The sequence below is a fragment of the Aptenodytes patagonicus genome, chromosome 1, assembly GCF_965638725.1.
Source record: "Aptenodytes patagonicus chromosome 1, bAptPat1.pri.cur, whole genome shotgun sequence".
NCBI lineage: Eukaryota > Metazoa > Chordata > Aves > Sphenisciformes > Spheniscidae > Aptenodytes > Aptenodytes patagonicus.
The window spans coordinates 203817270-203844716 of NC_134949.1; the positions used below are offsets into that span (position 1 = coordinate 203817270).

Here is a 27447-nt window from a genome sequence, read left to right on the forward strand (position 1 = left end):
ATTTAGCATGAGAACAATGTGATAACACACTGATATTTTAGTTGTTCCTAAGCAGTGTTTATACTAAGCCAAGGACTTTTCAGCTTCACATACTCTGCAAGTGAGGAGGTGCACAAGAGCTGGGAGGGAGCACAGCCAGGACAGCTGATCCAAACTGGCCAAAAGCATATTCCATACCATATGACGTCATGCTCAGTATATAAGCTCGGGGGAGTTGGCTGGGGGGCGGTGATCGATGCTCGGGGATTGGCTGGGCGTCAGTCGGTGGGTGGTGAGCAGTTGCATCACTTGTTTTTGCTGGGTTTTGTTCCTCTCTCTCTCTCTGTTGTTGTTTTCCTTTTCATTACAAGTTGTTGTTGTTGCTGTTGTTATTATTATTATTATATTTTATTTCGATCATTAAACTGTTCTTCTCTCAACCAATGAGTTTTCTTACTTTTGCTCTTCCGATTCTCTCCCCCATCCCAGCAGGGGCGGGGAGGGCGAGTGAACGGCTGTGTGGTGCTCGGTTGCCGATTGCAGTCAAACCATGACACCTTGAGAGAAAAGTATCTCCTGTTCCCCAGCTGCTTTTTCTGCAGTCAACGAAGCCCTCACACCCCACAACACCCGTGAGCAAGGGTCTTACTGGCTCCGCTTCCAGTACGCTGGCCATATGTTCATGCATTTTGTTTGCTTATATTTGTAAATATGACTCTATCAAAGCTGCATTTAATCCTGTTTCTCAAATATTACATCAAAACCAGTAATGCAGACTAAAGTTTAATACTACAACTAACTGCCAAATTAAGGGAAAGTGGTTGAAAATGGTGTTGGGTACCTTAAAACAATTGGTTAGACAGTGCCTGGCCCTACTCTGAGCCCCTCCAGTCAGCCCCACATGGGGCTGGGGTTGCTGTCCCAACCAGCCCCTCCATGGCAACCAGGGACCCATCTCCAGTCTGCGTTTGTGCACCAGCGTGGACACAGCCACAGGAACCAGTTCTCTGCTGCCCTTCCACTCCTATGCCAGTCTTGCCCTGTCTACTGTCACTTCAGCCTCTTTCATGAGCAATTCATTCTTCTTAAAAGGGACTATTAAAGACGAAAAGACCAGTATGCTGATCTATGAAGTTATACATTGCTGAAAGAAAGATTAAGTCATTTGAGGTATAGAAGGAAAAAGGCTTTGGACAAGGAAGAGGTGATTATAAGCCAATCTTGAATGGATAATTGGGAAATAAAATGCCAAAAATAGAAGAATGTAAAGTAGCTAATATAAGATATCAGAAATACATGAAAGATCAAGAAGGGGAGGCATTGAATCAACAGAGAACAATAAGAAATACTTTGCAACAGAGTAAGATGTTGCAGAAAAATTAAACACGTTCTTCATCTCGCAAGGGAAATGGAAGGTGAGATGCCAGAAGTGAAAACCATGTGTCCTGGGGTGGACAGGGAAAAACTAGAGACATTAGCAACCTCTCCAGAACAAGTCTTGGGTAATTTAAAATCAATAAAAACAGTCAGAGCCCAAAGACCAGATGAGACACACTTCGGGATCCTGAAAGAGATGGCAGACAGATTATTGGACTACCATGAGTTATCTTTAATAGCATCTTTGAAACAGCGAGGTATCAATAGACTAGAAAGAAACAAACAAAACAACAGTTGTAGGAAGGAAGTTATGGAGAGCTATGAATTCAATTTGACCTCCAAAGCAGACAAGGTCCAAGAAATAATCAGTGATAAGATCAAAAAACCCCAACTTTTGAGAAATAGGAAGACTTTAGGAAATACAAGTTTAGTGGAATAGGAATTGCTCTAACAGCTAGTGCAATTTCCTCATGTATACTTCTGATGCACTGGCATTTTTAAAGGCAGTATTACAGACAATAAATAGGACTGATAGGCTGATACTGTTTAGATTTTAGAATGTCACATAATATAGGAATTCAGTAAATTAATACATACAAGACAAGTTCCTATATGGATTAAAAATGGCGAAGGAAAAGTCATGTCTGCAGTCATCAATGATGGAGGATAATATGGATGATGGATGGATGATGGATGAATAAAAATCTAGGCAACGTTCATTTCCGAGGATCAGAAGAGACAGTGGATTTGTTAATAGGTCCTGTTCGTATATTCCTCTCATATCTATCTCCCAAACTGGTTCCTGTATGCAACCGCTTACCCTACTCATATCCTGAACTTGCAGCCTCTTGCAGTTTCATTTAAATGGAAAATATGATCCAATTGCTCTCTGCACCTGTATCCCCATGTTCAGTGCTGACTGAACTCAACTCACAGGGCTAAATTGGTATTTACTATCCAGTGTGCAATCTTGGAGTGTCTCAGAAGTCACACACAGCTGAGCTTGGTCAGCTTCTGCTAATGGCATCAAAGTAGATAAACTCCAGATGCAGGGTCAGATAGTGAAGGATAGTGGCAAGAGGCACTGTGTAGCAGAGAACCTTGATTTTCTGATAAATCCCAAATCCTGGTAACCTGTATTACTGACTGATTCTGTCCTCTCAGGGTAAGTCAGGACACTCTGACCCATTTACATTCTAATTTTCTCTAAATTTCTTCTGCAGCTTAGTATGGAGAAATGGACACTGTCGAGAGAGAGTAATAGATTTCAAATACCTGCAAAGAGGAGAAGACCCCACGTCCACTCCAGATAGAAGAGGAAGTAAATTGCAACAAAGGGCATTAGACAAAACACCAGGGAAAACTTTTAACTTGAAAGCAGGTAATGCATCGGAGCAGCCTGCTCTCAGAGGCTGCAGGATCTCATATTGAAGGTTTTTATAAATACTTTTTCATTAAGAGGTTAAATAAACATCTATCAGAAGGAATCCCATCCTGGGGCAAGAGAAGGGACCATATGACCCCATGTCATTACTTAACTTTGTCCCTTATGACTATTTTTAAAAATCTCTGCAGACTTGTAGGCTGTTAAACAGCTGCTATGTTTCACTCTGGCAATGACTGACTTTCAGTTGTCTCTGAACTTGCTGCTGTTTAAATGTACGTTGTTAAAACCTCCAAGCTTTTCCAGGCTACCAAGGAGTGTCCTGTAGAAGTAACTATTATCTCTGTCTTGTGGCGTCGTACACTTCTCCTTCCGACTCTTCTCTTGCTTTTCCCTCCCCTGTAATTCTGCCCAGGGTTATGCTGAGCTGGGCAGTAGCTGGGAAGAAAAAGGTATTAGAAATGTTGTCTCCAAAGAGGTGTATACCAGGGCTTCAGAGAATCAAGATCTCTGCTGGCACATCTGAACACTGCCCAGGCTTTCAGAACACAACATGGTGGGGAACATCATATTCAGACTGAACGATGGGGTCTTCATGATGGAAGAAAATGTCCCATTATCTTCCGCAGGACAAAAGCAAAGATTTTTCAGGCATTTACAAGGAGGAGGAAGATAAAAAAGAGCACAATGAGAATTATTACTGAAATTTATTCTCCTTCTTTGGCAATGACCTATTAAACAACCTTTGTGTAAGTCCCAGACTCCCTAGTCAGCCTTGCTGCAGGATAAAAAGACACACCTCAAAGAGTGCTGTTGGAGCTTTGTAGTATCAGGTCAAGATGTTGCTCATTTTTTGATATTTCTGTCTGAAAAAAAAAATATCTTATTGGTGACTACAGTTAAAGGAAAGGAAAGAAAGTTCATACTTTACCTGACGCATCAGGATGATAGAGGCTGGGAGCACTCGTTATTTCTCCTTGCTGATGGAGACAGCTACCTGAGGATCTTTGACTTGCAATGAGAATCCTGCTCTTTGCAGACGGTAATCTGGACACTGCACCCAGTCCTAACTGTGGCTTGAGTATCATGGCAGATCGATAAAAACTTGGGGGGACCTCGTAGTGAGTATATGGTGGAGGGCAAAATTCATCTTTCGCAGGCCTTTCCCCAACCTACCGAAAAATCATTAACACAGATATTATGCAATAAATCAATAAATCCAGAAAACATGGAGCTCTAAATTGCTTATAAAGGCTAATTTTCCCTCCTTGTGAATCTGGGCTTCACAGCACTGCAGACTGATCATCACTTTCAAGAAGTGATGGTCTTACCATATGAATCGCTCTCCAAAAATATGCACATTACAGTCTCAATACACAACTAAACCCAAATAAAGAATTAATCTCTTCTCCAAAAGAAAATAGACAAGTGGAAGATCTTCAATTAGTGAAAATGAAGTTACTGTTAAGTCCTGAAAGGTGATATTATTTACAGAGGTAGATACACCAAGAGAGTGTGTAAGTGGAATTTTTATTAGAAGTTATTTAAAATATTCTTACTGAGATAAAATTTTGGGGGAAGTCGGTTTTAACTTAGTTAAAAATAAAGCTGAAGGTATTTTAAGTTCATTTTATCAGAGAAATGGTATTGTCAAATCATTTGTGTGAGGAAAAAAAACCTCTACATGTTCTTACTGCAAAATGTTCATTGTAATCTGTGCCCCTGAAGTTCCTGAAAAGAGACCCGGTTGTGGAGGTTGGCACGTTTCTGTACATTACATTTTCAGGGGGCTGTCGAATATTCCAAATCAGAGCTATAAAACCCAGCTGCCCATCTGAATTGGAGAAAAAAGCAAATTTGCAGATGTGAAACATTTACTATTTATCACAAATAGATGCTGCTTTGCTAAAATCAGTGACAAATCTCTCAGTATTTTAATGGGCATATACTGTGAGGACAGCACAGTCCCAAGCTGGAAGCATTTCCAGCAAACTGGCTGTTACCGGGGAACTTGCAGTTGGGGAATGACCCGGTTCCCTGATTCAACCCTTGCATCTTTCTACACTCAAGCTGGGCTCTGACTCCCACCGCGCTGTGCTGCTTCGTGACTTGGGACAAGGGCGCAGAGCAATGTCAGTAGTTTTCATCTCTCTCATTTGCAAAGAACCGTTTGCTCTTCTGGGTAGAGTCCAACTTCTTTATCATTTTCTTATAAAATGCAAAATCATCATAATGTAGAAAGGACCCATGAATATTTTTTCAGTGCATCCCATTTAGGCCACAGGAAAAAAAAACAGCTTAGGAAATAGGAAATCTGAACTAAATTTGTTTAAAATTCATCAAAAAGTGCCATAGGCTACCTAGGAAGAAACGTAACTGCCAATTAACTCTGCTGTAAGTTATGTTGCATATAATATGCCAAATCAATTTCTATTTAGCAATTTATAAGCATTTAGAATATGCACTTCAACATTGTCTATAAAAGCTTTGATCCTAGCTGCTTCAAGAGCTTTAATCCTAATTTAGCAAATCTTTAATATGCTAAAAGAGACAAGATTGGCCTTAAACTATTAAATATAGAATCTTTGAGGCCTCTGCACAGGAACTAGGAGGGCAGATGTAACAAACACTGAGCATTATATTTTTGCTCTATATTTTTTCCTTTGTTTGCAGTCCTATTTCCTGCCATTAGAACTTCCCGTTTCCTTTTTTATTATACTCCTATGACCTATTTCTACAAGTTAGGATGCAGGTTTTTATTGTATAGATGATTCTCTAGGCTTGGACTGCAGGAGATATTTAGCGTCTTATTTTCAACTTCTGGATACAAGATTGTTTTCCTGTATAAGATTCAGTTATCTTTTCTCTCCCTGATGAATTTATTTCAATCAGATTTCACAATACACTTCCTATGATTTCATATTTAACTGGCAGTGAACATACCAATGCCAAGTACTTGCATATAAGGAATAGCGAAAATCTTTAAACATAGAAACCATGCATTTTTGATAAACTGGGTCAGCTTATCCAAACCTTCAGTCACCTCATTTTTCTTTATTGACAGTATCCTATGAATAACACAGAAGAGCAACAAACATGCATACAAAAACAATCAATCACAAGCATAAAACAACTTCTCAAGCTGAGAGAAGTGAGAAGGATTTACCCAACTATCTCTTGAAGACCCCAATTTTGGGGGACATAAACTTCCTATGAAGACACACTCCTTTTTCTTTTCTATTTAACAGTGAATTCATGAAGTGTATAATTCAACTCGTCTCAATAGAATCATGTGCAGTTATTGATTATGAGGCCATTTTAAAGATCTTCAGAAAGATTTGGATTAATATGAGACCTGTTAGCATCCTGTACTAGATTTTTGTACGAGGGACTTTTAAAGAAAAGAACTGTTGCAGCCTGTCAACTAAAAAGAAGCTCAGCTCAGAGTTTTATTGTGTGTGGCTGTCTGCTCATTCCCCACTCACCCCATTTAATGAACTTGTTAGAAAGAGCTGGAAAGTCTGCAGCTAATACTTGGAGCGTACAGGAATTTTCACAGGCAGAATAATAATATAATAATATATAATAATATAATAATAATATAATCCTGAGCAGAGCTGGCAGCACAGCCAGCAGGTAAGGATGCCCAACACTTTCCTTCGTGTTACTTTGTTTATAACGTCGTCAAACATTAATGCCTCAAGCAAGAATTTCTTGTCAAGTGCCTGCTTCAGGCAACTATTTGGGAAAAGAGTTGGTGACATCGGTTCAGGCAGTTCAGATCATGAGATTAGGGAGAAAAAAATTGCTGATTTGGCTATGTATAAAACAACTCCCCCTACTCCTTTTTCATCTACAGGCCTTTTGTTTCAATGGGCTTTTGTCCATGCTCTCTGGAGCAGAAAGATGTCTGTGCTGGGGAACGGACCCAAGGAGGTTGTTCAACAGGGCAGGCGCAGCCTTGAGGAGGCAGGCAGAAGAGCTGGTGGTCAGCAGACCTCCCTACAGACCCCCACCAGAACCAGGACTCTCGGCAGCATCCATAAAGTAGTGAATAAAGTGAGCCAAGGACCACTCTCTGGCAAGGCACGGACCATATCCATACAGGTAAACTCTCACCCTGCAGACCAGGCTGGTCTCATCCATACTGGTCCTTGGGAACAGCCTCTGGGGGAGCACACACTGGCAGAGGTGGACACTGAGCTGGGGAGCATGCTCCCAGTCCAGCAGTATGGACAACTTTGCGTGAGCCTTGGAGGCTGTGCCCTCCCGCCGTTCAGTTCACTAGCACAGCAACAGCCTTTGGGTCCCACAGTTTGCTCTGTTACTTCCCACGGAGGTAACTGACAACACAAAGTGGCCACAAATTCCCACTGGTGCTGACTAGAAGAGGCTGAGGTCCACGTGGAGACAGGGAGCCCACGTTGTGATGAAGCATGTAGACAGCAGCGATCTGCCCTGGACAACGACTAGTTTTTTTAAGCATTTCACTGTGAGGGGTTTTCTACGGGTTTTTTTTTTTGGATGAAGACAGGCATGAAAGATCTACCTCCACACCATGCCGAGGTTCCAAAGAAAAGCACTCAAGGAGCTGCCAATGCCACAGGCAAGGCTGCCCATTTAACCTTAACTCAATTCCATTATGGACGCAGTCTCTAAGCACAGCTGGACCGCCTTCACGCCTGAGCTGGGATTTTTGTCTGAGCTGCCCTATGTGGGCCTTAGCACAGGCAGCTCAGGGAGCCCTGCAGGCTCCCCGCTGCACAGAGGTAGCCCTCGAGTCTTCCTCAGACAGCTCTCCAGGCCTTGCCTTGGAGTCTCCTGTCCGAGACAGCACCTTCCAATTTTTTCCAGCTCATGGCACCCAGAAGGGGTATTTAATTGTTCCTATCATTTAGCTAACTGAAGGGTGCTTAGGGATTACAGGTCTGATTGATAGCAGCTATTAACACTCCCTATCATAGCTATGTAAAGAGCTATAAAATGCTAATCAAAGCCCTCCAAAGCCCAAAGTGAAATAGGGCAGACTGGGATTTTTTCCCTCACAAAAGTAATGAAGAGTACCCATCCTGCCCCAGAGTCTCCTTGTCTCCAAAATCTCTGATTCTCCAACACTGTCCCTTCACCAGGATGATTTTGATCTATCCCAACCCGTCCCAAGTGCTTTATTTCAGATTACACATTAGTCATCTGCTATGAACCCATACTGTGCACAGCTGCTCTTCTAAGCATCTGTCCACTTCCATGGATCAATCATTTTCCTTTCTCTTGATCCATACTAGAGCTAAATCAGTCCCCTTTTCATTCCCCTAACTAGCAGGGGACTAAGATACTTGCTTTTAGAGTGGCAGCCCAAGAGAGCAAATACCATCCCCTGCTATAGAATCATAGAATCATAGAATCATTAAGGTTGGAAAAGACCTCTAAGATCATCGAGTCCAACCATTAACCTAACACTGCCAAGTCCACCACTAAACCATGTCCCTAAGCGCCTCATTTACATGTCTTTTAAATACCTCCAGGGATGGGGACTCCACCACTTCCCTGGGCAGCCTGTTCCAATGTTTCACCACTCTTGCAGTAAAGACATTTTTCGTCACGTCCAATCTAAACCTCCCCTGGCGCAACTTGAGGCCGTTTCCTCTCGTCCTATCGCTTGTTACTTGGGAGAAGAGACCGACACCCACCTCGCTACAACCTCCTTTCAGGTAGTTGTAGAGAGTGATGAGGTCTCCCCTCAGCCTCCTTTTCTCCAGGCTAAACAACCCCAGTTCCCTCAGCCGCTCCTCATAAGACTTGTTCTCCAGACCCTTCACCAGCTTCATTGCCCTTCTCTGGACACGCTCCAGCACCTCAATGTCCTTCTTGTAGTGAGGGGCCCAAAACTGAACACAGGATTCGACCCTGTGCGGCCTCACCAGTGCCAAGTACAGGGGCACGATCACTTCCCTACTCCTGCTGGCCACACTAGTTCTGATACAGGCCAGGATGCCATTGGCCTTCTTGGCCGCCTGGGCACACTGCCAGCTCATACTCAGCCAGCTGTCGACCAACAGCCCCAGGTCCTTTTCCCCTGAGCACTTTCCAGCCACTCTTCCCCAAGCCTGTAGCGCTGCATGGGGTTGTTGTGGCCAAAGTGCAGGACCTGACACTTGGCCTTGTTGAATCTCAAACAGTTGGCCTGGGCCCATCGATCCAGCCTGTCCAGGTCCCTCTGCAGAGCCTTCCTACCCTCGAGCAGATCAACACTCCCGCCCAACTTGGTGTCGTCTGCAAACTGACTGAGGGTGCACTCGATCCCCTCATCCAGATCATTGATAAAGATATTGAACAAGACCGGCCCCAAAACTGAGCCCTGGGGAACACCGCTCGTGACCAGCCGCCAACTGGATTGAACTCCATTCACCACAACTCTCTGGGCCCGGCCGTCCAGCCAGTTTTTTTACCCAGCGCAGAGTACACCTGTCTAAGCTGTGAGCCACCAGCTTCTCCAGGAGAATGCTGTGGGAAACGGTGTCAAAGGCTTTACTGAAGTCCAGGTAGACCACATCCACTAGGCGGGTCACCTGGTCATAGAAGGAGATCAGGTTGGTCAAGCAGGACCTGCCTTTCATGAACCCATGCTGACTGGGCCTGATCACCTGGTTGTCCCCCACATGCCTTGTGAGCGCCCTCAAGATGAACCGCTCCATAATCTTCCCCGGCACCGAGGTCAGGCTGACAGGCCTATAGTTCGTCGGATTCTCCTTCCAGCCATTCTTGTAGATGGGCGTCACATTGGCAAGCCTCCAGTCATCCGGGACCTCGCCCGTTAACCAGGACTGCTGATAAATGATGGAGAGTGGCTTGGCAAGCTCCTCCGCCAGCTCCCTCAGCACTCTCGGGTGGATCCCATCCGGCCCCATAGACTTGTGTGTTTTAAGTGGTGTAGCAGGTTGCTAACCATTTCCCCTTGGATGATGGGGGGTTTATCCTACTCGCCATCCCTGTCTTCCGGCGCATGGGGCTGAATACCCTGAGGATAACTGGTCTATCAGCTCCTGACTTCTGTGCTAATGCAAACCCATAACACAAACTGCAGTTTGATTGACTTTTCCTTCCCAGCCTCTCCTCCAGGCAATCCAGCTTCTCTAAAGAAGCAGCTTGCTTGGGTTCAAACCTTCCCTCGTTGAAATACCCACCCAAAGTCATATTTCTTGGAGGAGTGGGGGAAGATGCTTTGAATCTTCTCCAGCCCGTAAGTGTCCTCCTTCTAACCCTAGTCTAGAGTAAATCATGCTACAGGCTTGCCACAACCTGAGGCCTTCTCATGTTAAGAACAATCCTCAATGGCGCACAGAAATCGGTCCTTTGCTCCCAGATGCATCTGCTTGTCCTACCTGATTATCTGAACCCCAACTGTATGGGCCATAGACGCCTATGGTCTTCAGAGAGTCATGTGACCCTATAAACAGCCAAATAGCTGCACAGTCTGGGTTATTTTGGCTTTAATTTCTGTAGCCATACATTAAACGGTAATAACCTAGTAATTTTTCCTCACCTTACAATGCGATTGTGAAGATATACTAATAATGGCTGGCATAGACAAGCTCACAATGGCTTTAATAATTCCTCCTCTGGATGCAAAATGTAAGGGACAGAGCTGGAAACTGAAGTCAGAGGGGAAAGGGCAGCAAGCACTGTCCTTTCTGTGTTTGGGATGAGATGGTGCTCTATGAATAGAGCATATAATATATAACACATAATCCATGATTGCTTCAGTAGGTTGCCTGTAAACATGCCATAAGGGCCAATCTACACTCACACACAATATCTTTATTTGGGTAATTGCTGGCTTTTGATTGGCAACACTGTCACCGAATTTGTTATTTCAATGCTGTTCCTTGGATAAATACTGTACGTAGAATGAGGCAGGCATTAAAATAGCCTCAGTAACACCACGAGACACACAGCAAAAAAAATATTTCTTTTTTAAAAAGGCTGGTTCAAATGAAATACACCCGTGTGATCTTCAGTATTTATATAAAAAGTTTGGTTGTTGAGCTACCACAGGTCCCAAGCAGTGGACACAAGGGCACAAGGACCCAAATGTAGCTCCCTCTTCCCTGTCCTTTCTCCACCTTCCAAGCAACGTCAACCTTCCTCCACTATGCTCACCTCCCAGCAGGGATTTCAGGGAACCAAGACTCCTGCCCAACTTATCAAGATGAAAACACAGTGAGGTATCAGGAGCCAGAATTGGCCAGAGGGACTTCCATCACCTTTTGGCTGCTCGGGAAGGCTTTCCAGGGAAAGGAGATTTCTTACTTAAGATGTAGGTCAATTATAACACATGGCTTTAAAATGAGTCAAAAGTAAATCTTTTCCTGCATGATATATATATAATCTAACAAGAGCTCCGATAGTCCCTGGGTTTCAGTACAGCTAAACAGAAGGGAATTAGTTTAGACCTTTAGTGCACCGTCTGCAAAAACCTGCCAACTTTCCCATTAAGGAGGAAAAGTCTCTGTGGGCAAATTACATTCATTTCACAAAGCTATTCTTTGGGAAAAGAAAAAAAATCCATTTATGGATAAATTCAAACAGCGTGTCATTTCCTTTCTAAACATCCCTATTTATACTACTAGTAGGTGACTGGTTTGCTGGGAAAAACTGGAGGAACGCAGTGACAACTTCCAGTCACAGATCAGACATCGCAACAGGGTCAGTGCCAGAAACGGTTAAGTAAGTTTATTTCTAATGATCGCACATTGCCTTGATTTAGGATTTCTTTCTTTTCTGAGGTTTGAGAACTAACTTCTGGCAGCAACAAGTAAGCAAATGATCACCACGTGTCATACAAAAGAGGCTGTCAAAGCTGCCTCCTTACCTCCTGCAGAAACTTCTCGCTCATTGGACCGAAGTGATGTCCTGGGGGCCTAATTCCTGACACCACCAGACCAGAACTGAAGAGTCTTGGCTTCTGGAGGTCAGGTTTAAATTTGTCATACAGGATGCTGGGGGGCTTTGCCTCCCCTCCGTTGGACGCATTCTGCTCCGTAGAGATGGGCATGCCACACGCAGGGCTACCAAAGGGCAGCCCCGCTGGCGCAAATGAAGGGTCAAGCTGCTCTATCGAACGAGGGTTTCTCCTAATGTATGTGATGATTTTAGGTCTCACGGGTTTGGGCCTGGGTATGGCAGGTTTCATCTCGATGCTTTCTTCCAGCTTTTCACTGCAGTCACTGTCCACATCCGCCTTATCGGCGAGGGAGCCCTTGGAGTGGACCAGGATAGGTTTTGGGATGGCACTGCTGCAAGCAGTCTTGATAGGCACTTTAGGGGATATGTTTAACAACTGCGTACTGTCAATGGGAGGTAGGACTGAGGAGGGTGACAGTTTGTCAACATGAAGTGCATAAAGGTCCTTCAAATTACTGTTTGATAGCGTGGGATGACTATTAATATCCAGCGTTGCCACCGGGCGCACGGGAGTTGGGACACATAAAAAGGCATCAGCCTTTGCCGAAACGTTACAGCTCTCTGGTGCTTCCTCTGGAGGATGTTTCTGTGCATTAGCTGTCTTTTTACTTTGAACTGAAAAGCTCAAGGTTTCCAAATCACTGTTGTGGTTGTCAGGTTGTTGGTTTGACATTGTCTCTGCACCGGGCGCTCCGTGCTGATCCGAGAGATCAGAAGCAGGCACGGCAGCATCCTCGGTGTTTCCTTTGACTAGCATCAGTTTATTCTCATTAACTTTCAAGGGTTTGCTGTCAGGTAGATTAATGTTATGTGTAAGAGATATCTCTTCACCAACTGTTTCAGTGCAACCTGCGTCAACTTCATGTAAATTCTCATTTTTTCTAGGTGTCACTTTGCCACTGGATTTACTATCGCAGGTGAGTGGGAATATTGTTTCCACTTCTTTGTCAGTAAAATATTCCTCACCAATCTGGCTAGTTGCCCCATTGTCACTGTCATTGCTTCCTCTCCCTTCCCCACTGGTGGTGATGCTATCACTTAGCAATTTGTCATCAGGATAGGTTACCACCTGGCTTGACAATGGACCCTCTACTTTGTTACAGGTGTCTTGAAATTGGGATGCTTGAAATTTTGATGCGTCAGACTCAGAGCCTTTCTGTTCCTGCATTGCTGTATTTTCATCTTCTTGACAACCCAGGAACTCTACCAGCATAATTCTCTCAATCTTTTGTTGACACGTACTTTTAGATTGTAGAGATGGTGCAGTCTTAAGCTCCAGTTTTTTACTTTTATCACCCTGACCTAATTGTGCTTCTGACTTACTAGCAATCTCATTGGGCTTAACAGTTGAATATTGAGAATGAGAAGTATGCAGTGTGCTTTCAACATTAACATTTGGTACATTTTCTGGTTTACTTATTTTCTTGTTCTCTGAGGTAGATGGTTTGGAATAAAACACAATATTTTCCTCTGAGGTATTGTCAAGTGGATGAAACACCATCCCAAGAAAATGATCTGTGGACCTTTTTTGTGATTTCTCTGTATTTCCTATCAAATGGTGTGACCTGTCAATGGAGTCCAATGATGCAGAAAGCAGACGTTTACATGACACGCGGCCAACACAGTCTTTTGCAAATGTTTCAGATTGAGGAGAAAATTTACTTGGTCTTCCCAAAGAAAGCCTTTTTATTCTCTCCATCTCTACAGTCCTGGGCATTTTACCCTTCGAAAAGTTCTGGGTGAAGTCAACATCGCCTTTGGAACTAACCTCCAGGTTGGCATCATTTGTGCTGCTTTTTAAATTGGACAGACTTTGTCCTCGACTAATCCTGATATGCCTTGATATATTCTTAGCTTCGCTGGTCCTACCATCTTTCCCCATTTCCCTGCTTGTGGTGGAGGACAGCTTACTTTCCTGTACACTGGTGTGACAGCTCCGAGTGTCTTTGAAGGTCAGAAGTTTATTCTGCTCTGTATTCAGATGAGTAGCTTTCTCTGATCCTCCAGAGTGTATATTCCCACTCTCATCTGTCAAAGCACGTTTCTTAACATCCCCTTCAGTGGTTCTAACTTTTGTCACAATTTGGTTGGCATTGGTATCCCCCACACTCACTATGCTTTCATTATTATTTTTTATTTCGCTGCGGTTGTCCTGAAGCTGGGCATAACATGACTTGTTTGGGATTAACGGAGCACTCATTTTGAAGCTTCACGTGACTGCTTTTTTGGCAGTCCTAATTAATGAGAAAGCTTTTTTTTCGCTATCAGATTAACTATTATGCATGCTTCAGTTATATATTTAAATTATAAACTGATCAGTAGAAAATTCCTCATCAGAAAGCTTGGAGTCTCTTGTCAGAGTCACATTTCTGTGCTGCTCAGTTGTCTTTCATGCAGCCTCTGGACCTAGGAAATCTTTACGACGTGCAGTAGAGAGGTTCAACGAAAGCAAAATAGATCTGTCAAGTTCCCTCTGAATGAGAGCCAGTTAATCCAGCCAACCTATGAGGAAAAAAACAGACAGACAACGTTACACTGATGTCAGGAATCATGCTAACTAAACTAAAGTTAAAATCAACAGCATTCCCAGGTACATCCCCAGGATAGAACGCTTTCAAACACTTTAGATGCTGTTTCAATCACAGCTTTGCTCCCAGCAAACATTCTTAGTGTAGCACAGATCTCTGACTTGAGAAGTTACACAGTTAAAACGGTCCTGGTCGGAAGAGTGGTTGCTAGCCACATAGATTTACAAGTGGAAATAGGCATAAATAGCTAGGTGAGGATGGGACCCCACATCGAGGGTCTAAGCACTTTCATATTCCTATAAACAATGTCTTTATTACACCAAGGGTGGCTACTGATGCATCTAAAGCACCACTGTATAGACAAGCCATAAGTAATAAAATTCCAGCTCCATTAGGGGACGTTTATGGGTTTCTCTCCTTGTCTTGTACAAATCACTGCCGTACTTGTGCTGACACCCCATCCCCTTTGACATTTCTTAGCCAGATCTATAGATGCCAAGAAAGCAAAAACTATGGATGGAGGCCTGCAAAGAAAAACTGTGCTTTTCTGAAACAGCTGCATATGTGTATGTTCAAATATAGAGGATTATACATCAGTCCCAATATGGTGCAGCTCCTTTTGGCTCCCTCCCACCTGTGGCTTTGGGAGCCCAGATTTTATCCTCTATCACCTCCAACAAGATGAAGAGGAAATTTCTGTCTATGCCATGCCTGAATTCACTCTCTGAGATATTTCTTGTACTCTCTTATGTTCATACACTTCATCATAAAGAAATATGGACACTGGAAATTGGAACATGCTCCACAGTTCCCAGAAGGTAGAATTCAAAGCACCTGCAATGCTCCCAGCTGTGCTGGGTTTCTAATCAGGGGCTCACAGGGGCACTAATTAGAAGTGCTGATTAAGTCCACTGCTCTGTCTACAGCATCTGGGTGCAAGTCTGGGCTCGTGTTTCTAACACCCGCTATGAGCAGGTCCTCCCAGCCTTCGCAGTCAGTTCAGCTCTGCTCACAACATCTGGCTCTGAGCTTAATCCAGTTTCTTTATATGGCACACACACATGTTGGTTGAGTCTGGATTCAAGCTCCTGGCATAGTTCCAGCTCTTCAGCAAACAATAACTAATTAAATTAATTCATGAAACAGAACACAGTATTAAGAATTTCACTTCAACACCACAAAATTGTGTTATTATAGATCTCATTCGCAAAGCATTGTAAAGCAAGACTTTCAAACTACTTCTGTGTTCTGTCCTTATTCTCAGAGAAAAAAGAATTGCATACTTATTAAATTAAATATATGCATTATGGAGTTTTTTGGTTCATTTCTTGTTGTACCTTTTTTCCCCAAAAAAATGACAACGCCAGAATTTACATATCCAACCTGAAAGCTGAACTCAAAATGCTCTTCACTGGGCAAAGCATGTCAGTTGTTATCTGTTTGGTTAGCTAGGAAGGGGCATCGATGGGCTCCAGAGAGAGCTGAGTTCAGTCAGCTCATGTTTCACCCTCAGTTGGCAAATGGCAACACTCTGGGCTACCAAAAGTGAGGGCCACGAAAATGATTAGAGGGCTGGAATACCTCTCCTATGGAGAAAGGCTGAGAGAGCTGGGGTTGTTCAGCCTGAAGAAGGCGGCTCTGGGGAGACCCTATTGTGGCCTTTCAATACTTAAAGGGGGCTTATAAGAAAGATGGACAAAGAGTTTTTACCAGGGCTTGTAGTGATACGACAAAGGGTAATGGTTTTAAACTGAAAGTGGGTAGGTTTACACTAGATATAAAGAAGAAATTCTTTACTACGAGGGTGGTGAGACACTGGGACAGGTTGCCCAGAGAAGTTGTGGATGCCCCATCCCTGGAAGTGTTCAAGGCCAGGTTGGACAGGGCTTTGAGCAACCTGATCTAGTGGAGGATGTCCCTGCCCATGGCAGGGAGGTTGAACTAGATGATCTTTAAAGGTCCCTTCCAACCCCAAACCCATTCTATGATTCCATGATTCTATGATTCTATGAATTGAATAGAAAGTACAGTGAGGAAAGATTTGGGGAATTGAGGAAAAGATGGAGGAAACTCCTCAACTTTCTTGCACTACCTTGTACTCTCTCACCAAAAGTGTCACCTGATGGCCCAAAACTTTAACAGATTGTGGTGAGTTGACCATGACTGGCTGCCAGACACCCACCCAGCCACTCTCTCATTCTCCCTTCGCAACAGGACAGGGAGAGAAAACAAGATGAAAAAGCTCATGGGTCAAGATAAAGACAGGAAGATCACTTACTGAGCACCATCACAGGCAAAACAGACTTCACTTGGTGAAAATTAATTTAATTTATTGCCAACTAAAATAGAGTTGGATGGTGAGGAACAAAGACAAAAAAGCTAAAATACCTTCCCTCCCCCACCCCCTTTTTTTTCCCAGGCTCAACTTCACTCCTTCATTCACAGCTCCTCCATCACAGCAGTTGCTCCTTCCCTGCCTTGCGCTCCCAGAGACACTGAACCTCTGGGTGCTATGGCAGTTATATATACATAAATTGGTAAATGATGATGATGATGTACATTAAACCCTAAGTACCGTATCAGGCTGATGCATTTCAAATATACAAGTAGAGCAATACATTAATTTGCCACTTATTTTCTTCTCTAAATCTCTTACATGGGTTTAGAACAAAGTTAATTGAGGCATTTAAGATTATGAACATGGTGCTAAGAGGTCGTTGGTTCCTCTTGTTTACACTAACCCCAATATGATTAGTAGCAATGCAAATGAAGATAGTTTTGAAAAGAACATCGTGGAAGTACCTGTATTCATTCAAAGCATCTTCAGACACAGTGTGCGAGACAGGCCATGCTGGTATGCTTGGTTTAATGTTGCTGGTACAAACTGATCAACATGTGGGTCAGGAAAGATCTGTTCCCTCTCAAATACAGGGCACTCCACAACCTCAGTACGTTGCCAGTTGAAATTAACCTCTTAAAGCAGCCAACGCTGGCCAGAGACACGGACTTCAAATGTATGTGCAATTACATTGCTTTTAAGAGAAGGGACAATAAAATACTGTCTAGGCAGAGATTAATCTCAGGCAGTGTTAGCATTGCTCCTGTGCTTCTGCCAGTCAGTGAGAAGGGACGGGCACCTCGGAAAGGTGGTTCATCTCATGCTAACACCTTTCACGATGGACCCTATGCACCCGACCTTCCAAGTGTGTCTCTTCTGGTGACATCCAGTCTCAGATTAAGGATGTCACAGACATGAAGAACCCATTACATTCTTACAACTAGCATCCATACAATTACCCAAAAATATTTTCTTCTTCTGCAGAATACTGTCTGTTTAACTTTGTAATCTGTTTTACAGTTGCCATTACAATGAATACACAGAATAATGATTCTATGAAAATAATACAAGACTCCATTCTGCTATAGAACATACTGACAGCACAGGACTCCTGCTAAAATAATATAAAAATATAATCAAGCATCTATGTCAATTAATACCTTATTAATCCACTTTTCCCTGTTAAGGAATACAAGCTTTTGGTTTTGGTTCAATCAATGTGGTAAAGACTTACATACTGTGATAGGCATGTTTGGGAGTAAGACGTATGGTTTTGTGTTACATTTGTGACCTTAGAAGATTTGATCATTCTTCTGTAAATAGCTTCTATTTAAGAAGCTTCGGCTTGGATTTTCTGCAGGATAGTTTATTTTATATGGCACTGTCCAGGCTCAACTTCACTATGCTCTTTGGAGTCAGTGAGATGAAAAGACTCAGCTGTGCCTGGGTTCTGCTGGCTCTTCCTCTATTTTTTATTACTTGCCTCTCTTGACTGATGTTGGCTGACATACACACATCTAAAGTCACTCCCCGCTGTGCATGAACGCTCTGAGATGAGAGAGATGTGAACCTCCTAACTCTTCAGATGCCCTCTTTAGCGCAGGAGCAGGGGGTAAGAGGAGACTCGATCCCAGCAATGACACCACCTCATCACTTAGCAGCATCTCACTGGGGACCCTGGACAAGAAACATGACTGTAAGTCTTACAGACTGGACTTAGTATATGTAAACCTTGATATGGGTAAACATTTCTTGATACTGTATAGTGTAAAAATGTCCCCTCTGAATTGCTGAGAGTGGAAAATGAAGTCATAGCTCTCCATATCACAGCATCTTGGCAGGATGTAATAACTATATTTGTGAAAAAACCTTTACAAAGTGACGTGAACATGCTAGACAGTAGAATAAAATGGTATCTACCAGACTATGGTTAGCTATGAATCCCACAGGGAGGAGAAAAGTTCAAGGAGCCAGAAACATAATTAAATACTTTTGCTTAACTTCAGCAGTATCAGTTTCCTTCTGAGATGTCCATCTCTTAAGAGATTCTATTCTAAGCCTGAGCCCATGTAATGATGATCTTGGAAAGAAGTCTACAAGAGTTTCTTCCTGCCTGCTATTGCAGTTCCTCCCCTATGCTCTGCTCCATCCTAAGCTGCATTTAGTCAGCAGGTCCCACCCCACCCTCTGGAGACACCAGGGAGAAGGTGAAGCTGAGCTGGATGATTTCTGCCCCACAACACACAGCATGGGCTGTAGCAGCAAGGCTCAAAACATAGCTGGCTGGAAAGGGAAAGCAGTAGCCTGCTTCTAAATAGTATCAGCAGCTTTTTTGGTTAAACAAGCAGCATAGGAATATTGTTATCCTCAGCAGGCACCAAATAAAAGAAAAATGCTAAAGCATTACCATTTTATTGGCTGTTTGTTTTGTTTTCAATTTGCTGCAAAAATAGAGCAGTAACAATTATGAGCTATGCAAAGGAATTATCACAAGACATGGAAAAATAAAAGCGGAGATAAAGAAATAAAACCTGAAATCCGTTGAGAAGTTTGGCTCCTGTATAAACATTTCCTAATGCAGGCTGTCACAGCTGCTTACCCATCCCGGTACTGAAAGTCTAAAACCAGAATATTTACAGCAAGATACGCTAAAAACATCTGATGGTACTGCTAACACTGGGCACGGCTTGGGCTGATTGCTCTTTCAGTACAAAGTGTATGAGAAGCACCTGAATACCTTATTAACCATCTGCCGCTGAACCGATGCCTCTTGCTACTACCATAAAAAAAGCAACGGGTTTGTGAACAGCTGGAGCAGAGCCAGTAGCCTGCAAATGGTCAGCCATGGGCCGGCATCCCCCCATCGGCTGCATGTTCCTGCACGGTAAATGCTCTCGACCTGGTGGGGTAGTGGATTGTGCTGCCCGGGGATGAGGATCACGCAGGCTTTCAGCTGTGTGTGGGGACCTGCACACCACACCACTTTGAGGTGTCATGGGGTGTTTATCCTCCCAGGAGGCAGCCACGACGGCCTGATCACAACTCAATTAGAATAGAATAGAATAGAATAGAATAGAATAGAATAGAATAGAATAGAATAGAATAGAATAGAATAGAATAGAACAGAACAGAACAGAATAGAATATTCAGTTGGAAGGGACCTACAATCATCATCTAGTCCATCTGTCTGACCACTTCAGGGCTGACCAGAAGTTAAAGCAAATTATTAAGGGCATTATCCAAATGCCTCTTAAACACTGACATGCTTGGGGCATCAACCACCTCTCTAGAAAGCCTGTTCCAGTGTTTGACCACCCTCTCAGTAAAGAAATGCTTCCTAACGTCAAGTCTGAACCTCCCCATTGAAAGCATGCAGCGAGGAGCCTCCAGTCATTACCCTCAAAGGCTATCCTGGTCCTGAGCTCCAAGTTCACAAACTCCTGCAGCATCCAGGACCAGGGCTGAGCAAAAACTCCAGCTCTGCTGCCCTCTGCACAAGCAGCACAGATCCGAACATGATGAGCATCTTTGACTGTGTTACAGCACCCACAGATAAACTCCTGTGGAAACAGACCCCAAGAAACAATTCTCAGCCCACAGGAAAGATGTTCCTATTGTCTGACCAATGCAGCGATGGAGGAAGATGCATGAAATTACGAGGAACACATTTGTATGAGGCGGGAAACAGGAGGTTTTTACAGCTACTACAGAAAACTGGCATGAACAGCAGCCTCCTGATATGCACAGCTGTCCCAAGAAATGCCACCGGGGAGAACTGGCAAACCAGCCACAGCATAGCTGAGGACTTCTCTGGGAGGAGAGACACCACCTGATCTAATGCCAGGGATGCACACTGCCAAAAACTGAGTCTCATGGATGAAAAAAAATACAGTGCTGAAAGGGAAGGAGGCAGGAATATCTTCTTGAGAAGCCCAAATCATTATGAAGAACTTCCAACGGTGATGGAAGTTGAAAGCTGACACTAGGACATTAAAAAAAAGCCAGTAAATCTCTTGGAGTGGGTAACATACAATTGGAATAAATTAAAAGTGGTGGAGAAGCGCTCACCCAGGCATGTGATAATTTTGTTAATGTGATTTGGAAGGCTGAGAACTAAGATTTGGATACATTCCCCAACGGCTTCTATTCATAACAAAGCAGACCCAGCTGTTTGGGGAAATTACAGCATAATCTCATCGTTGGCAGATTCTATGGAAATGTTGCTGTATATCATGAAGAGGACAGTACTTCAGATAGGCAACTTTCTGCCTGATGAGCAATTAAGACAGGCAGAGAAGAGAAACGGTGGAGCAATTCTTAAATTTTTACACACTGGAAAATGATAGGAAGGCAGTTCTTATTCACTTGTAAAACTGAAATGATCTGAAAATATTAGAGGTTTTTGTAGAGCGTGATTCTATAGCATTTCCAGAATTTCAGTGTTTTCATGGTTTTATTGCCTTTACAGTCAATAAATTTTAATCTTTTCATTATTTACATGATTACCTATTTTATATCTATATAAATATAGATATAAAAACTGGATATAGAATAGCTAATGGTAAGGAATGAGAGGTTTCATATGCCAAAGCAAAGTTTTTCATTTATATTTTATTTATTTTTATTATTTTATTATATTTTTATTATTTTATTATTTATTTTTTATTCACCAGTAAAACAGGTGAATAATGAACTAAAAGTTCATCCAAATTATTAATGAGCTTACGCTGTTTTATCAAATTAATTTTATCTAAATGATTCTGAACAAAACAGATTTTAAACATTTGCCACATTCCACCTCAAAATTTGCTAAAATAAACTTTTCCACTTTACAGTTCCAAATAATATTTCAAGATCAGATTTACTTCATCTTTACATGTTCAAAAGTTTTTTAAATGACAAGTCAGGTGACAGAGGAAGGTTATTTCCTCTACAGAAATTAGTATTTTTTTTTCCCGAATAACAGGGTGATAACAAGCCCAGTGGAGGACTCTGGTTCTTGCTTTCACGAGGCCTATGAAGAGATGCTTCTTTTTCACTTTTTTCCTTGGGTCAGTATTTCCCCTTTACTTCCAGTTGCCACGTCCCATGAAGGATATCGTACGCACCAAATGTGACAGGTAGGGCCACATACCCGCATGGCCGCTCGCCAAGCTCCTGAGCTCCTGAAAACTGAGCCCGTGACGAATGAGACAGCAACGTAGCCAGAGGAGGACTGCTGAGAAGGATTCAGCCCAGGTCCTGCCCACCACCAGAATCAACTAGAAAGCACCCAAATCAGAGTACAGTCTCATCCTCTAGGTCCTACATGTTTACACTCTTTGCTCTCTTTCCCCAGGGATTTTGGGGTCAAGGCCGCAGTAATACAATTTCCTTATACGACACCCCTGAGAGATCACTGGGGAGCAGCACAACTCCCTATTTGCTAGAAATCACAGCCACGTGCATCACTACCGAAAGCACAGCCAAAGGTAAAGGTGCTAAAGCAAGGCTGTCCCCTGATTTTCCCAGGGGAGGGGAGATGGCAGCATCTCTCTCCATCACCTGAAGCAATAGGACTGAAAAATCAGGTGCCAGCATGAAACCCCACCCCTGGAAATCGCTGTAGCTCCTGGCAGTATCACAACGTATAACCAGCTTGCAAGTGGAACTTTCCTTTCTAAATAAAATGAAAAAATGGAGAAGATGCTCCATATTAGAAGCATTTATATATATCCTTAATTGCCTAATGTATGGCAACTGGAGGACATCAACCCAGCAGGGAGAGCCAAGGGATTACACTGTTCTTCCTTTGGCTGAATACCCCTTTTCAGCACTGGAGCTTTTTATCTCATAGGCCCTGCTGCAGATGGGAAACAGTCATGACCACTTGCAACTGCTCTAGGCCAAAGCAACCTGAGGCTGCTTGGTCTCCCTGGGGAACAGACCCACAACTTTTCCTGCCATGACAGTGACAATGGCAATGCAAAGAGCAGAAATCTTTGTACAGCTCCTTAATTTACCTCCAGTTACACTGTGGGGATCAGTACATCTTCAATGCAAACAGATCAAAATCCTTCCCAGATAATGTACATAAATTATTTCCTTTTCATAAGAAACCTGTAAATGTGTGAGGTTTGGGGTTTTTTTTGGGCAAAACTGCATTTTGTAATACAAATCTGAAGAGCTACCCTAATAATTTATTACCTGTGAGGGCTGAATTCCCAAAGCACATTATGTGGAAAGGATCCTGCTTATTGCTCTTTCAAAGGAGTACGGGATTTGGGATTAAAGATTCTCATTATCAAAACTGACAAATTATCTTAATTATTAACATCAATCAAGTCTCCACAAGGCATAAGCCTTAATAGTTGTTTTTCAAGACTTCTTTTTTAACATTTCCATTTGCTTTCAAATGTTCACTGTTGGATAAGACAACATACTCTGATATAAGCAATCCTATTAATTGGATCCCCCCTCAAAAGGCAGAAGTCTCTGATCATCTTAGCAATGCAACCAGGAAGCTGATTCGATAACCACAGCAACTTATCTTGAACAAATTTCTGGTTTTATTTTAATTCCAGATAAGTACACCTGGTTAAAGGTATAGAAACAGCTCATACTTTCTGAGGCACAATGATATTCAATTCAGGTCTTCAAAGAAAAACGAACAGCAGAACCTCAGGGAAAACCACTGTGAAGAGAGACAGTATTAGGTGAGGGCATCCTGGCTGTTTAAGTAGTAAAAGCTGGTAATCAAGCAAGGCGAGACCTCAGCCCAGAGCTCGAGTTCACGTAGATCTATAATGCCACAGCCACAAGCAGAACATAGGCAGCACAAGAAAATCTTGAATCAAAGGGCCAAAGGAGAGAAGTTTATCACTGATCACCCCAAAGCACCATAGAGCAAATGAAATGGCAAGAAAGCAAGCAGTAAATTAGTTTTCTTGGAGGCAAGTATAGTCAAGGCAAAAACTGATTTCTCCCAAACAAGTGGAAACAAACAGCAGAAGAAAAAAAGATGCATCAAATGAAGTCCATGCTGCCATAGCTCAGCCCACTCGTTAGATACGGACACGTTACCCCAGGGCTCACCCCAAACACAAGGCACGGGGACAGCCCTCTGCACTCTTCCTTTTGCACGTGGATGCTAGCAGGACCACCATGCATGCACTGCTTCACCACCTGGCACTTTTGGGCACAGCAAAGCACAAAGTCCCGCTAATGTAAATAGGAGATAGTAGCAAAGGTAGGAGATGCACCATTAGCTCCTGTTGTTCTCCTCTGTCAGAAGGGAGGGAACAGCAAAGGGATCCTGCCCATCTTTTCTGAGCACCTTCACCCTGCAGAGTCCAGCCAGCAACTTAGAATCATAGAATCATAAAGGTTGGAAAAGACCTCTAAGATCATCGAGTCCAACCGTCAACCCAACACCACCGTGCCCACTAAACCATGTCCCTAAGCGCCTCATTTACACGTCTTTTAAATACCTCCAGGGATGGGGACTCCACCACTTCCCTGGGCAGCCTCTTCCAATGTTTAACCACTCCTTCACTAAAGACATTTTTCCTCACGTCCAATCTAAACCTCCCCTGGCGCAACTTGAGGCCATTTCCTCTCGTCCTATCGCTTGTTACTTGGGAGAAGAGACCGACACCCACCTCGCTACAACCTCCTTTCAGGTAGTTGTAGAGAGCGATGAGGTCTCCCCTCAGCCTCCTTTTCTCCAGGCTAAACAACCCCAGTTCCCTCAGCCGCTCCTCATCAGACTTGTTCTCCAGACCCCTCACCAGCTTTGTTGCTCTTCTCTGGACACGCTCCAGCACCTCAATGTCCTTCTTGTAGTGAGGGGCCCAAAACTGAACACAGTATTCGACCCTGTGCGGCCTCACCAGTGCCGAGTACAGGGGCACGATCACTTCCCTACTCCTGCTGGCCACACTAGTTCTGATACAGGCCAGGATGCCATTGGCCTTCTTGGCCGCCTGGGCACACTGCCGGCTCATGTTCAGCCGGCTGTCGACCAACACCCCCAGGTCCTTTTCCCCTGAGCACTTTCCAGCCACTCTTCCCCAAGCCTGTAGCGCTGCATGGGGTTGTTGTGGCCGAAGTGCAGGACCCGGCACTTGTCCTTGTTGAACCTCATACAGTTGGCCTGGGCCCATCGATCCAGCCTGTCCAGGTCCCTCTGCAGAGCCTTCCTACCCTCGAGCAGATCAACACTCCCGCCCAACTTGGTGTTGTCTGCAAACTGACTGAGGGTGCACTCGATCCCCTCATCCAGATCATTGATAAAATGGTACTGATAAAATGATACTGATAAAATGATATTGATAAAAAAAATACTATGTCCCTCTCTATCCAAAAACATGAACTGCAGTTTATCATAAAATCTGCAACAGCTGGATGGTGGATGCGCTGGGCCCCAAAACACTGCTTAATTTATTTCTGTACAGCACGAAAACTTGACATAGAAAGGGGTTTGGAAAATGTTTCCAAAATGATCATTGTTTTTTTTGCTAAGACTGCTAAATCTTTCCTGCCTTCCAAAAAACATCTGGGAGACAGAGAAAAATATATTTAGTTATAACACTCAAACATGAAAAAAGTTCATAAATTTGCTTCCTATTGAGCAAAAAACAGAAACTCAGAAGCTTTGTCTACTCCAGCAAATTTACCCACTGCTGATAAAGCAGTTACAACTGGTGCTGAACTCTGTTTAACTTCAAGTGTAGCCAAGGGTAAACTGCCTTTCCACATCATTTTCTGAATTCTACTGAATTCAACAGTAGGTAAATATGTCAGTTCTTAACTGAATACCTAAATATGAATTTAGGACCCTAATTTTAGATTGCTAGGTTTGCACATTTCAATTTGAACCACCACCAGTTCTGTAATGCTGTCAAACTTTCAAAAACATTACTGCAGATATACAGAGGTAACCCATCAGTAAAATCCAAAGCAAATGTAAAGCATTATCAGAAATGCTCGTCATTTGCTTTAACTGCAGTAAAAAACATATTCCATAATTCGATCTGCATTTCCAAAATATTTTTCCTTGTGACTTGAGACCTAAGGGGAAAACCACTGTCAATTTTTTTTAAAAAACAGTGGCAAGATGAAAACTGTGGTAAAATCCAGACTGGGCTAGAGGACCCCGGTTACATCAGTTACAATGACCGACTGAAGGACATAAAGCTCGGTGTGTTTTTATTCACAGTCGTACTTTCCTACCAGGCTCTGTAAAATAAATGAAGTAGGTTTCCAGGTCTAATTCCAGCTGTTAGGAAAACAGAAGGAACATATATAACTATTCCACTCAAGCCACTCTGACTGACCGAGAAGCTAGAAGTTCAGAAGCGGTAATGCCATGCTGCCCACCATGCACCACACATCTGTGGTGGCTGGGCGCTCACCAAGGGTGAACTGGCAAGGAAGCTCTCATTTAACAGCACAGAAGGCAGAATGCAAAATCTTATTATTCACAAAGGTCAAGCACAACTAATGCATTACCTGCCTGCTGCTACTGATCTTGAAAGAGTACTACAAGGACTTCACTGCTTAGAAAAATGTGTATATATTGCTCAAAAACATTTGCAGCACTTGTCTGTCAAAAGATTGCATCCCCATTTTCATAAATTAGCAGAGATTTGATTCAGCTTTAGCACTCTATCACCTTTCTATTTATCATGCACTCAGTCACCATGCATGTATAAATAAAATAAGAAATATTTTCATTGTGAGCTTTGGGGATTTTTTTCCCTACTGTATTTTCAACAGCAAATTTATATACAATAAAATTATAGGATTTAAGAGCTTTAAGCTCATATTTATTTTTTTATATTGTTGATTAGCACCCACAGTTGTGCATCAGGCATCTTTTATATGTATCAGATACAGATCAACTGAATGAAAACGAGCAAGCACTCACCCCCTCAGCCCAAGGAGAAAAGGATGTTTCTTTCAAGTATCATGCCTCAACTTACAGTAGTCCCACTCTCTACTTACCCCAACTGTATAATTGTCTTCCCTCCTTCTGAAGCTGGGAAGAGGTTCAGGCTTTGCAGCATATGCTGAAGACCAGTCGGGCTTTCGGGCAAAGCACAGAAATTAGCTCCAAAGAATGAGGTACTGCAAAGGAAGCACCAGCAAGTTCCCTTCCTTCTTTCTCCAGTTTGACTGTGTCCGCAAACCGAAGGGATGTAGCCTCCCAAGGGACTGCCCAAGACTTTCCAGCTTTGCTGGTGGAGCTGGTTGGAGGACATGTGCTGGTGGAGGACAAACTGAACATGAGTCAACAGCGTGCCCTTGCAGCAGTGAAGGCTAACCAAGTACTGGGCTGCATTAGCCAGCAGGTCAAAGAAACAATCCTTCCCTCCACTTGGCATGCTTGAGGTTTTTGGAGCACTGTGTCCAGGTGTGGGGCCTCAGTATGCTAATACTGGAGAGGATCCAGAGGAGGGCCACCAAGATGGTTACAGATCTGGGGCACATGATGTGCAAAGAGAGGCTGAGGGATCTGGCTTGGTTCAGCCTGGAAGAGAGGAGCTGGGGGGGACCTAACAGCTGTCCTCAGCTACCTAAAAAAGGGGAATAATAGAGAAGATGGAGCCAGACTCATCTCATAGGTGCCCAGCTAAAGGAAAAGAAGCAAAAAGAAGAACAAGTTGCAATAAGGAACATTTTAACTAAACATAAGAGGGAAAAAAATCATAATGACAGGGGTGAAGCACTGGTACAGGTCATCCAGAGGGGTTATACTATCTCCATCCTTGGAGATTTTCAAAATTTGACTCAAAAAGCCCTGAGCAACCTGACCTAATGGGGCAGTTGGTCCAGCTGTGAGCAGGGCTTGGACTAGGTGTCCTCCAGAAGGCTTTCTCACCAAATTATTCCGTGAT

The 27447-nt window shown here is 43.3% G+C and overlaps 1 protein-coding gene across 3 annotated transcripts in view; it reads right to left on the reverse strand.

The window, feature by feature from the left end:
- Positions 1–27447, reverse strand: part of MTUS2 (microtubule associated scaffold protein 2) — a 331425-nt gene that overhangs the window by 195631 nt on the left and 108347 nt on the right. For all 3 annotated transcript variants that reach the window (XM_076364310.1, XM_076364311.1, XM_076364312.1), the window contains 2 exons: positions 11610–14203; positions 3672–3912 (listed from right to left, as the gene is read on the reverse strand). In XM_076364310.1, the coding sequence (XP_076220425.1) occupies positions 3672–3912; positions 11610–13901 (2533 nt within the window). In that variant the 5' untranslated portion in view covers positions 13902–14203. The remainder of the gene's footprint in view (positions 1–3671; positions 3913–11609; positions 14204–27447) is intronic.